The following is a 14,235-nucleotide window of genomic DNA, read 5'->3' on the forward strand; positions in this document are numbered from 1 at the left end:
CACACACACACACACACACACACACACACACACACACACACACACACACACACACACACACACACACACACACACACACACGGCCCGGTGGCGGATTGGTAAGGCACTGGCCTCACAAGCCGGAGAACCGGGGTTCGATTCCCCGGCCGGGCGGAGACAAGTTGGGTTTGTCTCCTTTCACGTGTAGCCCCTGTTCACCTAGCAGCGAGTAGGTACGGGACGTTAGTCAAGGAGTTGTGACCTTACATTCCCGGTGTGTGGAGTGTGAGTGGTCTCAGACCTACCCAGAGATCTGCTAATAATGAGCTCTGAGCTCACTGCCGTAGGGTGGTGTCTGGCTGTCTCGAAAAGAGGCTGCAGCAGATCCGAGGTGAATACACACACACTTCAACGAATGGACGGCTTAGAAGACGTTCTGAAGAGAATTGAAGTTTGTGGATCCCAACGCAAAGAGAAGTGCCTATTGTATTTACAGGGTGGGGGGGAAATTGCTCGTGGAGTAGTAGGAAAGTAGGGAAAGAGGAAAGGGGGAGGGATTACTGAGGGAAATGGAAGGAAATGAGGAAGGAGTAGACTTGGCCCAGACAGACAGGCGAAAGGTAAACAAAAGGCCTCCCGATGATGATGAAATGTCTAATAAAAATGTAAAGATTAGAAGTATAGACAAGAGCAATACAGTAGAAAGTGATGAGAATATTTTCCAGGGATTTAAAGAGGGTGGGGGGGACACAACCCCCCCCACCCCACCCCCACCCCCCACCCCGACTGACAAGACTAGAAGAGAAGGTCGATAAGATGATCGAGGACATGGAGCGTAGGTTCGGTCATGTTGACAGTATTATACGAAGAGTTGAAAAATTGGAAGAACTAGAGAGGGCGAACAAAAACTTAACTAAGGAAATTGAAGAATTAAAACAACAGTTAAAAGAAGTAAAAGATGAGAATAAAGTCTTAAAGGAGAATAATAAGGAGAACAAGGAGGGTTGGAAAAAAATTCATGAAAATAGCAAAGTTGCATTCACTGACATAATCAGACAGCAAATGAATGAACAAACTGAAAACTCAGTTATTAAAGTGATGAGACAGAAGGAGAATATAGTAAGAGACTTAGCAGACAAAAAGAAATGTATAATTATATTAGGAATGGAAGAGAAACATAACCCAGATAGAACCACAAGAATCAAAGAGGAAAATGAAAAAGTAAGAAATTTACTAGAATTAGTTCAGGAAGATGAACCAGAAATAATGAAACAAATCGAAGAGAAATTCAGGCTAGGGAAATATAGTACAGACAAGACCAGACCAATCAAGATTAAATTCAGGTCACAAACTACGGCTGAGAATATCTTATCCAAAACAGGGAAACTAGCAACAAGTGAACAATATAAAAAGGTATGGATAAAAAAGGAAATGAATAAAGAGGAAAGAAAGCAAGAAAAACAGAAAAGACTTGAAGCAAAGGAAAAAAACGAGATAAGAACGGAGTCAGAAAAAGAGAGATTCTATTGGAGAGTAGTGAATATGAAACTAAAGAAAGTCGACATACAAGAGAAAAACAAAAGGGAAACAGAGAACACAATGGAAGTGGCAGAAAACTAAGAGTGTCTTACACAAATATAGATGGATTAATAACAGGATTGAATGAACTGAATGATTATTTGAAAGAAAAATAACCAGACATAATGAGAATTGTAGAAACAAAATTAAAAGGTCCACTACCACCCAACAGTGTAGGACATGATGCATATGATTATTGGATTAGAAACAGAGTGAAAAAGGAAGGGGGTGGAGTTATGTTCCTGACTAAGAAGGATATAAACGTGAAGGGTGTCACATATGGAAAGAATACAGTAGAAATGATAATGATGGAAGTAGAAGACAGAGATAAGAAGAACAGAAAGTTTGTGATAAATTATGTGCCCCCAAAAACAGCCTCATGGGAAGAGAGTGAACATAAAAGTATGTTAGAGGACACAAAGATAACATTAAACAAGATAATGGAAGAGGGAGGAAAAATAGTTATGATGGGCGACTTTAATTGCAAAGAAATCTGCTGGGAAGAAATGACAGTAAAGGGTGGAGACGGCTCATGGGGAAACGCTCTACTCGAGATGGTTACTGACCATACAATGACACAATGGATACAGGAGAACACTAGGTATAGAAATGAAGAAGAGCCATCGAAACTAGACCTAGTAATTACATCCGAACCTAGAATAGTGGACAAAATTGAATATAAAACACCAATAGGTAAAAGTGACCACATATTGATTGAACTGGAACTTAATGAAGAAAAATATATGAAAAGAAATGAACAATACAAAAAAGGAAGAATGATGTATGAAAAAACAAACTTTGATAAAATAAGAGAATTCTTTCAAAAGGAAAACTGGGAAGAAATATACAAAGAAAAAACAACAGTAGAAGAGAAATGGAATATTTTGACAAAAATTTACAAAAAAGGAGTGGAAAAGTATGTCCCAAGACAAAAACAAGAAAAAAGAATATGTAAAATGCTGGTACAACAAAAGCTGTAGGGAGTTAAAAGACAAAAGAGACAAAGCCTAGAACAGATGGAAAAAAGACAGAAGACCTGAAAAATGGAAAATATATACCTGCTATAGAAATGAATATGTACAAATGTGCAGAGAAGAAAAGAGAAAATATGAAAAAGATATCATAGAAAAATGTAAAGATCAACCAAAACTATTCTACAGATTTGTAAACAATAAACTGAAAAACAAACAAGACTTGGAGAAATTAAGACAGGAGGGAGTTGAATACACTGAGGAAATGGAAATGGCGGAAATTATGAACAAACATTTTAAATCAGTGTTTACAAGGGAGAACATACAACCTGAAGAGAACGAATGGAAAGAGAAAGTCCCCCCTATGGAAGAAATAGAAGTAACAAAGAATGAAATATTAACACACTTGAGTAATCTTGATGTCAGAAAATCGCATGGACCAGATGAAATAGCAAACTGGATACTAAAAGAATGCAGGAATGAACTGGCAGACAAAATACATAGCATACTAAATAGTTCCTTGAAAGAAGGAAAAGTTCCAGAAGATTGGAAAAAAGCAAACATAGCACCTATATACAAAGGAGGAAATAAAGAAGAACCTACCAACTATAGACCAGTCTCTCTAACAAATACAATAGCAAAAATTTGTGAAAGAATTATCAAAAGTAGATGGGTAAAATATTTAGAAAAAAAAACAAAGTGTTAAATCCAAGGCAATTTGGATTCAGACAAGGACGATCATGCGTCACCAATTTAATATGTTTCTATTCAAGGCTAATAGATATAATACAAGAAAGAGATGGATGGGCGGACTGTGCATTTTTAGATCTAAAGAAAGCTTTTGACAAAGTACCACATAAGAAGTTGCTTAAGAAATTAGAAACTGAAGGAGGAATACAGGGCAAACTACTAAATTGGATGGAGGACTTTTTGCAAGAAAGAAAAATGAGAGTAGTGATAAGAAACCAGCACTCAAAATGGGATGAAGTAATAAGCGGTGTTCCGCAGGGAACAGTTCTGGCCCCAATAATGTTTGCTATATATATTAATGATATGGATGAAGGAATTGAAATCTATATGAGCTTCTTTGCAGATGATGCAAAACTACTGAAAAGAGTGAAAACTGAAGAAGATTGTGAATCACTACAGAGAGATCTAAATAAAGTACAAGAATGGAGTAAGAAATGGGAGATGGAGTTCAATACAAAAAAGTGTAGTATAATGGAATTTGGAAAAAGAAAAAACAGAATAACAGGAGCATATAAATTGGGAGAAGAAGGAATAAAAAAAAGTAGAAAATGGAAAGGACCTGGGAGTCATTGTTATGAATAATATGTCACCTGAGAAACATATAAATAAGATTTTTGGAGAGACTTATAATCTAATAAGAACAATCAAAGTTGCATTTACATACCTGGATGAAGAAATGGTGAAGAAAATCCTAATCACCCTGATAAGACCAAGATTGGAATATGCAGCAACGATATGGTCACCAAGTACAAAAAAATGTATAAAAAAAACTTGAAAGAATACAAAGAGCAATTACAAAACTGGCACCAACACTCTCAAAACTATCATATGAAGAGAGACTAGAAAAACTTGAACTACAGACACTAGAGCAAAGAAGAGAGAGAGATTTGATAGCTATTTACAGAATCATGAAAGGCATAGAAATTACTGATAGAGAGAATCTGATAAAATGGGATGACAGAAATACTAGAGGACACGGAAAGAAAATAAAAAAAGACAGCCATAGAAGAGATTTGAAAAAGAGCAGCTTTCCTCACAGAGTAATAGACAGTTGGAACAAGTTAGATGAGAAAGTGGTGTGTGCAAAAACAATACATGAATTTAAAAATAGTTTAGATAAAATGAGATATGAAGACGGGACTCCACGAGCATAGCTCCCCTTCCCGTAAAATACAACTAGGTAAATACAACTAGGTAAATACACACACACACCACCTAAAATTCTTGGTGTAACATACGATACATCCATGTCATTTAACGACGCAAGTCGTATTCCAGATTTTCGCCAGGTCATTGCCAGACATTTTACTTTCCTATGGACACAATTTTTTATCTAGACTAATAATTTTTTACAGCTTAAACACAAAACTATTATGCACCCCTGATTTAATTTTTTTTCTTATAAAAATTTATACATTACTTTTTTCATAAACAAAAAAATTGATGATTTTTATCTAGGCATGGAAAAGAATCTCCTTTGTATGAGAGGTAAAAGACACCAAGAGAAAAAACACTGCATATTCTCATTTTATATGACAAATAGTATGTTCACACAATAAAAGGAATCAAAGGAATTTTTTTCTTTTTTGATATTGATAAAAAAAAATCACAGGTCCTACAAGATTCGGAAAAAAAAAGGAATTTGAAAAGGCAGTTTTGAATAGATTTCTTTTCTGGTTTTTATGCCACAAGAATTTTTTATCTTAACCTTTAAGATTTAGTTTTGAGAAAATGCATTTTTATGTTCAAGTGACTGTGCACAGTACAGTAATTATTTTATTTAGAGCAATACTACTATGATTTGTTTCTTACCTTACACCTGATAATGTTCAAGAGGTCAGATTTTCAAGGAAGGCTATTCAGGTCACCTCGGGTCACTTTTATGGGGAAGAAGGTGTGTCATGAGGTCATCCATGTTGATATAGGCACCTGGTCCCCTTTTGTCTTTTATAATGCATAAATGAATGCAGATGTATTCTAAAAGACAAAATATTAATCCCTCAGAGGGGAGGGTATCATTGGGCGCCACCCAACTCCTTATTGCCAGGGAGTAAAAGGGAAGAGATAGGTAGTATGTTTGTGAAAAGAAAGATGGATGTGTTGGCTTTGAGTGAAACTAAGTTGAGAGGGAAGGGTAAGTGTGAGTTTTGGAGTGTAGCTGGGAGGTTCTCAGGAGTGAAGAGAGGGTGAGGGAGAGAAGGGGTGGCTATACAAGTAAGTGAAGAGATAGGTAAATGTGTAGAGGAGTGGAAGGAGGTTTCTTCAAGGTTAATGTGGATGAAGGTGAAACTGGGAAAGGAGATGTGGGTTTTTGTAAGTGCATATGGGCCTGGTAGTGAGAAGAGTGTAGAGGAAAGGTAGGCTTTTAGGATGGATTTAAATGAGTCCATAGAGGGATTAGGGGGGAACATCAATGTAGCAGTATTGGGAGACCTTAATGATAGGGTAGGAAATTAACCAATTGATGGAGTGGTTGGGAAATGTGAGGTTCCAGGAAAGAATCATAGTGGAGAGTTGATGGTGGAGATGTCTTTAGAGAGATGATGATAGCAAATGCTGTATTTAAGAAGAAAATCAAGCATAAGTACACATGGGAGAGGGTGCTGGATGGAAGGGTGGTAGATAGAGCATTAATGGACTATGTAGTGGTAGATAGGAGTATAATAGGAAGAGTTAAGGATGTACATATTCTAAGGGGAGAGAGTGGTGGAATATCAGATAATTTTTAGTGGAAGATAAGTTGAGAGTGGAGGATAGATGGAGAAAGAGGAAAAGGACAAAAGGTAGGGAGGTGCTTAGAGTGAACTATTTAAATGAGAAGGAAAAGGAGAGGGAGTACAAGAAGAAGCTGAGAGAGGAGTGGGAGGGAGTGAAGGATAGAGTAGAACTAGGAGTGGAGGAGAAATGGGGATGGTTCAAGGAGGGAGTCACAAAGTGTGCAAGGATGGTGTGTGGAACAAGAAGGACAGGAGGAAATAGAAGGAAGGGTAGTGAGTGGTGGGATGAGGAAACGAAGAAGGTTGTAGAAGAGAAGAAGCAAGCTTTCACAGATTGGTTACAAAATAGGATGAGGGACTCATATGAGAGGTACAAAGAAAAGAGAAGAGAAGTAAAGCACAAGGTAAAGGTGGCAAAAAGGATAACAGATGTGAAATGGGGTAAGAGTATGACAGAAAATTTTGAAAGTAATAAAAAGATGATTTGGAAAGAAATTAAGAGAGGAAGAGGAGCCGAATCAAGTAGAGAAGAAAAGGTAAAAGGTGCAGATGGAGAGATGATAATGGAAGAGAAGGCAGTAAGGAGAAGATGGGCAGAATATTTTAGGAAGTTGCTAAATGTAAAGGAGGATAGGGAGAGAAAGATAGTTGCAGTGGGAAGTGCTACGAAAATGACAGTGATGAGTGAGGAAAATGGAGGAGAAATAAGGAAGTATGAAGTGAAGGCAGTTGTTAAGATGATGAGAGCAGGTAAGGCCCCTGGGTTGGATGGATGCCATGCAGAATGTCTAAAAAAAAAAGGAGGTACAGTGATGGTGGAATGACTGGTGAGGTTATTTAATCTTTGCTGGAGAGAGGGTAGAGTGCCAGAGGACTGGAGGAGTGCCTGTATAGTTCCACTTTACAAGGGAAAAGGGGACAAGTGTGAGTGTAGTAGCTTCAGAGGGATTAGCTTGTTAAGTGTAGTTGGGAAGGCTTATGGGAGGATCTTGATTGAGAGGATTAGGAGAGGAAGAGAGGGAGTAATTGGTGAGGAACAGTGTGGATTTAGGACAGGTAGAGGTTACGTAGATTAGATTTTTGTGGTAAGACAGATATGTGAGAAAGCTATATGAAAGAGTAAGGATATTTTTTGGTCGTTTATGGATCTGGAAAAGGCTTACGACAGGGAAGACAGGAAGGCACTGTGTGAGGTTTTGCATATATGCGGGATAGGAGGAAAGCTTCGAGGAGCTGTGAAGAGTCATTACAAGAGTAATAGAGCATGACAGAGTTTGAGAGGGTGTGTGAAAGAAGGAAGCTGAAGATAAATGTGGTCAAAAGATAAGTTGATGAGATGTACAAGGGGAAAGAGTGACAGTAGGCTGGAAGTGAGCATTAAGGGTGAGAAACTGGAGGAAGTGGATAGTGTCAGATACTTGGGTGTAAATGTGACAGGAAAGGGAAGAGTGGGGGTGGAGGTAGAATGTAGATTGAGAGAAGCGAGTAAATGCCTTGGTGGATTAAAGAGTGTAATGAGAAATAGACATCTGGGAATGGATGCTAAGAGGAGGTTATATGAAGGAGTGATTGTGCCAACAGCAATTTACGGGACAGAAACATGGAACATGAGAGAGGAAGAGAGGAGTTTGAGATGAAATGTCTGAGAAGTATGATGGGGGTTACTAGGCTAGATAGAGTGAGAAATGAGGAGTTGAGGAGGAGAACAGGGGTGGAAAGGGAGCTGGGAGATAGGGTTGATGAAAGAGTATTAGGATTGTTTGGACACATGGAAAGAATGAGTGAAGAAAGATTAGTAAAAGAAGTGTGGAAGGCGGAGGTGGAAGGAGTGAACGTGAGTGGGCGTCCTAGGATGAGATGGATGGATGGGGTGAAAGGGGCTTTACAAAAGAGAGGAAGGACGGGAGAGGACAGAAGATAGAGGTGAATGGAGAAGGGTTGTGTATAGATGAGGCTGTGATGCCTGAGGGGGAGTGGGTGGGGGATGGGGGATGAGGAACTATTTATGAGAAAAAATTTGATGCAGCCCGAAGGGATTTCTCCCCGTCTTCTCCTTTTCTGCATGAGGGGACGGAGAGGGGGGGGTCACCGAATTTATGAAGCAGCCTTGCTGTGGATGTGCTGTGTCTTGTGACACTGCTTCTGACCCGGGACAGTGGACAGGATGCAGGGATGACCCGTCATCCAGGAGGTGCCAAGATAAGAGGGAGGGTAGAGGGTGGAGGGGAGTGGAGTGTATTTAGGGTTGGAATGGGTGGGAATGGTTTTTATGCCTTTTTCTTTTTGGCTACCTCCCTTGTAAGGGGGAAAAAGCCTTTGGTATATGTATGTATGTACAAGGGATAGCCAAAGTCAAAGGCATAAATCCACTCCCACCCATTTCATCCCCACATACTCCACTCCCATTCACAACCCCTCCCTTCCTCCTTTTTTTTTTTTTTTTTTGGCTCCTCATGGATGATGGGTCATCCCTGCATCTCACCCACTGCCCTGGGTCAGAAGCAATGTAGCAAGACACAGCACATCCACAGTAAGGCCACTTTATTCAATCGGCGACACCCCCTCATCCAGAAAAAGAGATGGGGGGAAATCCCTTTAGGGTGCATCAAAATATCATTCACACATACTCTCTCACCCCCCACCCACTCCTTTCCATGCATCACAGCATCATCCATACACAACCATTCTCTACTCACCCCTGTCTTCTGTCTTCTGCCTTCCTTCCTTCCCCAACAGACATTCCCCTCTTTCCCAATGCTCCTTTTACCCCATCCATCTCATCATCCTTGGTCACCCCTTCATGTTCACTCCTTCCACACCTCTTTTACTGATCTTTCTTCACCCATTCTTTCCATGTGTCCAACAAACCCTCCCAACACTCTTTCATCCACCCCTTCTCTCCTTGTTTCTCACTCTATCCGCCAGCCTTGTCACCCCTACCATATTTCTCAGGTGTTTCATCTCAAACACTTTTAAATTCTTCCTCTCTTATGTTCCATGTTCCTGCCCCATGCAACGCTGTCAGCAAAATCACTCCTTCATACAATCTCCTCTTAACATCCATTTCCATACGTCTATTCAGGTAGCAGTACATTGCCAAAAACATATCCCTTCTTGAAAATCTTCATGCATGAGACCCATCCTACACTGACTGACGAGTGGTCACAGATGCAGATATGTTCAACTGTGAATAATTTTTGATGCTCCACCTCCCTTTCATGTTATGTCACATATAAAAAATGAAAAATCAAAATTCAGCCTATGCCAGCATTTGAGCTAAACACTGGGCTAACAATTTATGGGTTAAGCTGTTATGAGACAACATCCAACATATGTTAAAGCAACTTGGTACCTCCCCACACACACACACACAAAGAATAGGTCTTAAAAGAATAACAATGGATAATGTGCTTGCTAATTATTACTGACCCCATATCCCAACTCCATTTCCACCCCACTCTCTTCATCTCCTCGTTTCTCCTTCTATCCAGCCTAGTAACCCCTATCATACTTCTCAGGCACCTCATCTCAACCACAGAATTATGAAAGGAATGGAAATTCTCAATAGAGACGACTTGTTAAAGTGGGACAGAAGAGAAACAAGAGGACACGAAAAGAAACTAAAGAAGGACAGTTACAGAAGAGAGCTGAAAAAGAATAGCTTCCCAAATAGAGTGATTGATGTCTGGAACAAATTAAATGGAGAAACAGGGAGTGCCAAAACTATACACGATTTTAAGAATAAACTGGATGCGAAGAAATACGAAAACAGGTCACTACAAGCATAGCTCTCGTCCCGTAAAATACAACTAGGTAAATACAAACTCCTCCTCTCTTATGTTGCATGTTTCAAGCCCATACAGAACCGTAAAACTAAGAATACTTGGAGTAAAAGAAACACTTTACTGAAGATGCTACATACAGTATATTACAAAGTTATAAAACAACTGATGAATTGATTTATCCACTGGTGTCCTCCTTTTCCAGCTGCTCACACAGTTCAAGCAGCTGAGTTGTTCCTGTAACTTCTGGAGGAGCTGCAGATAATTTTTCCTGCAAACAGAATTTTTTTTTAATAATATTGCTCAAAAGTTTTGTCATAAGAAATGAAATCTTAAAGAAATGGGGAACAGATGAAACAGTTCAAATATGACAAGACTGGGACAAATCAGACTAGTAGACATACATATGAGCAGAAACAACTATGCAAGTTTTAGCCATAAAAATACAAACTATATGGCTCAGTACAAAAAAAAAAAAGATCACCACTTTCAACACTACGTCCACCGTGCAATAATGACTAATTTTAATACCAACACTATAAGACAAGAACCTTTGAGTGACCTATGGAATGAACCAATGAACATGACTAGCTTCCAAAGAGAGAACCAGGAACACATTGACAGATTGCTCTATCAACCTCTTCAACACAAGTCGAATACTCATGCACAGCTGCCTGACTGATATATGATGATGCATCACAATACACTCATTATAAAATATAAAGTTATGGCTGTGATACTTGTTCTCTTCTACCCTGAATGTGGATAACCACAGAAAACAAGATCAAGTCTTTACAGAATACATGGGGTCACTCAGTTACAACTACAAAGCAGATATAACCAGGACCCTGACACCAGTGTCCTCATATACTGTACATGCTCATGCCTCATGATGCCGACACCAGCGTCATCGTATGCTAACTGTTAATCCCGTTAATACTGTTACACTTTACAGGATCTTATCCAAGGAAACACATTGGTATTTTATACATAAAGAGGCTCCCAAGTACACTCCATAGTAGAGGCTTTCATTTGAATGGAGTTTGCACTGAAGTTAGACAAGAATACATCTTACCCATACCCTGCATGAGTGCCTGAAATTATTCTGTACAAATCTTCCAAGTCCTCCATGGCCAACATTTCCGAACAAGTCATTACTTTCACATGACAATTATCATCATCTGGCGATCAAAATATGTTCTCAAGAACTACCTTTAACCATTGCCTGCATCACTTTACCAGAAACTACAAACACTCCCACTTGATATACACCTGTTATTACTACTTTGGCTACCTCTCTTGTGAGGGGGAAATAGCTCCTGAACTACTTACAGCTAGGAAAGTGACTGTGTTGACCACTGGGTGTTGATGCGTCCATGGTGTCCAGGGTCCCTGGCGTATTGATGGGAAGTCTGTGTGTTGATATTTGCGGAGACGCTCCACTGGGTAACCTGATCGCCCACGTTGCATGTACTCGACCCATTTTGCAACCTCCTCCCCATTCAGGTTATGGGTGTTTATATACTCATCTCCTCCATTTACTGAAATCATAGATCTAAATAATAATATGCCATAAGTAAAAAAAAATAATGACAATAACAAATCAGAAATAAACTGTCAAGATTGTATATTCTAGTTACATTTTCTTTAAAAATACGTCTCAGTCATAATCAAATTGTAAATTGATTTCTTGGTTTGCTCAATTACTATGCTGCAAGACACGTGGGGTGCAGGGCAATGTTCCCTCTAAGCTGTGTGCATGTGCATGCACACACATTTTACAAATAATACACAAAGGAAGAAATGTGTACACACAAGGTTTTCAAGATGAAATTGAAATTTTCTAATTAAAGAAATTAATTGTATAATTTCATAACAATTTAAAACAAAAGAAAGGTGATTTTGAGAATTTGTAATTTTCATAAAATCACATGTCTTGCGATCCTTTGTATTGTGTTCTGCAGTCAGTATGGTGACCCACATAAGTACACACACACTTTGCAAAGAAGGCAAAATTTGCACAACCAAATTTCTGTGCTCACTCACAGCAAAGAATTAAGAGGGAACATTGGTGTGGGGGCAGGCTTTTAGAAGTGAATTCTCTGCGAATGTTATTAAATATAAGATTTTTAATTCAAGCTAACACCAGTAAATTTGATTAAGCTAAGAAGAACTCCAGCTCTTCAAAGGGAAGAAAATGACTTTTTTTTTCAATAATGCAGGTAACAGTATTTTTGTTACAAGGGATGTTACTATACCAGGAGTATGAGGGTCTTAGGTTTGCCACTGCTACAGGTGTGGGGCCCTCATGCTTTACAAGGTTCCTGAGTTTAAACTCCAATGTAAAAGAGGCTACTACCTGTTGCAAAAGTCAAACGTACAGTACTCTGCTTTGATGCAAGGGGATCGATGCCTCTGAGGTTTTAGGTACACCACCACGCCAGGGTTGTTGTTGGCAAAGTTGATTAAATCCTTCTCGCTGTAATCTCTGCAATAAAACCAAAAATGTCTGCAGTGGATAATATAAAGGAAAATGGGAATCGTCACCCCAGTCTTCGACAGGGTGACAATTCTTCAAGTGGGCCATCATACTGGGTTTACGATTCTTTGGTTATAAAGATGATAACACTAAGCATAACCCTCATTCAACCTAACCTAACCTAGCCCTTACCTAACGAAATTTTTATTCCACTGTTGATATTAGACATACTGAGGTGACAATTCTTCATGTGTCCCCAAAAATGTAACATTTGCAAAACTTGTTTGTCCACATTGGATGGAGGAGGCTGTTACTGGATGCCTCATGAGAGACCATGGGTCTTCTGCAAGAGAGACCAGGGCCAATGGACTAATTGATTGATCTCAATTATAGATGCAACTGAAAAAAAAAATAATAATAATAATGATTATATATAAAACATGTTTTTTATATATAAAAAAAAAATCTTGGCAATTTTTTTTTTCAGCTCCTGCCACTTATCCACCACTACTACAACCACAGTCAGGGATTCTACTGCTTCAAGCAACATCCCTACTTTCCAGTTTGAGTCGAATGATTCAGAAAGGGAATATTCTGAGGGCTCAATTGATGAACTGCCCAGCCCCGGCAGCACTCACGTCAACCATGAGGCAAACCCGTGTGCGTTTCTCGCTGTGTACGTATTACTGCCAGTCAACAGTTGCCAGATGTCGCTAGCCATTTATAGAATCGTCCTGTTTTCAAAAAAGGATGTGTTTGTTGGATAATCATTTCACTTTGTGTTAAATCAATAATTAACAATTAGACTCTATAGGTAACGTTTATTCTAGTTCTAGTTAGGTATATAATTTCAAATATGATAATGATGCCATAAGATAGCGCTGTGCAGGAATTTGCAAATAGAAGTACGTGTATCTGCAAACATATAGTCACGTGCTGGGAGGTTGGTACGATGCATTGCATGTAGCTAGATAATGTAGGCCCTTGTGGACACTTAGTTGTAAGCCGAGGTATTTAATATATACTATAATAAGGAGCAATGTGCCTCTGTGTATATTTCTTTCTGTGTGTGGTTGTGTACGTAATGTCTGACAAATAAGATACGCCGGAAAAACGATCTTCTAGAAAAAGTGAAGATGAAAATAGTGTGATTCAAAACTTAAACATTAAAAAAGACTTGGTAATAAAATCCTTATATGTCATTTGCAGCAACTCCACTTCACTACGGGACTTAAATCTCGTGGGCAGCATTAGCTGCCAGCCGTACGACGCGTCGTAATAATACTCGCATCATAAAATATAGTCACCGCTTATATCTATCGTTCTCTCTTTCACCCGTGAATTTTGAAAACCACAGAGAATGTGATTAAGAGCAGATTAGGGAGAATGTAAAAATACAGGGGCGACTATAATAAATATAATCAAGACTCCGATATGGTAGCGTCGCGAATCCACTTGCTCCTCATGACGCCTACGTGTGCGGCACCGTATGGTAGGGGTTAAATACTTGATTTTAGATGTTTGATGTATGCAACCCACTTACTTTAGCCTTAGATTTGAGCGTAATTTTAATGTAAATTTTTAATAATAGGAATTCTTGTAATTAACAAATTCATAATTGTAATGATTATTTCCTAATTGTGTACAGGAACAAGGCACACAACGGTGCACAGCTGCTGTTGGTAATGGCTGACGTTTACAACAATTACCTTCGTCTACGGTTGTCAGATGTTCTCCTCAAAAAGGACAGTTCTTGCGAACCTTCCACCAGCACCATTCCAATGTGCGCTGTCACTCATGCTGGAGGAACAGTTTATACGGTTAAGTCAGCTTCACAAGAGGGCATTTGTTACAATGTGGACCTCTCAATCGGCATGTGCAGCTGCCTCTGTGGAAACACAGGAAGCGTTTGCAAACATCAATTAGCAGCGTCGCAGTACAGCGCAGTTCGCCTTCCACAACTATACGCCTGCACTGTT

At 39.2% G+C, this 14,235-nt stretch overlaps 1 protein-coding gene across 3 annotated transcripts; it reads right to left on the reverse strand.

Moving 5' to 3' along the window:
• Positions 1–9,801: 9,801 nt before the first annotated feature.
• On the reverse strand, positions 9,802–12,657 carry LOC143030909 (uncharacterized). Of its 3 annotated transcripts, none has more exons than XM_076194153.1 (4): positions 12,449–12,657; positions 12,159–12,265; positions 11,110–11,318; positions 9,802–10,048 (listed from the first exon to the last, which is right to left on the reverse strand). In XM_076194153.1, exons 3-4 carry the CDS (start codon positions 11,245–11,247, stop codon positions 9,956–9,958), a joined length of 231 nt encoding a protein of 76 aa, XP_076050268.1. In that variant the 5' UTR covers positions 11,248–11,318; positions 12,159–12,265; positions 12,449–12,657; the 3' UTR covers positions 9,802–9,955. The 3 variants fall into 3 exon arrangements, with proteins under 3 accessions (XP_076050268.1, XP_076050270.1, XP_076050267.1); XM_076194155.1 differs by having other exon boundaries at positions 12,137–12,265; XM_076194152.1 differs by lacking the exons at positions 12,159–12,265; positions 12,449–12,657 and having other exon boundaries at positions 11,110–12,096.
• Between the last annotated feature and the right edge of the window lie 1,578 nt (positions 12,658–14,235).

This window comes from Oratosquilla oratoria, chromosome 12 (assembly GCF_046742065.1).
Source record: "Oratosquilla oratoria isolate Oo_2021 chromosome 12, ASM4674206v1, whole genome shotgun sequence".
Taxonomy (NCBI): domain Eukaryota; kingdom Metazoa; phylum Arthropoda; class Malacostraca; order Stomatopoda; family Squillidae; genus Oratosquilla; species Oratosquilla oratoria.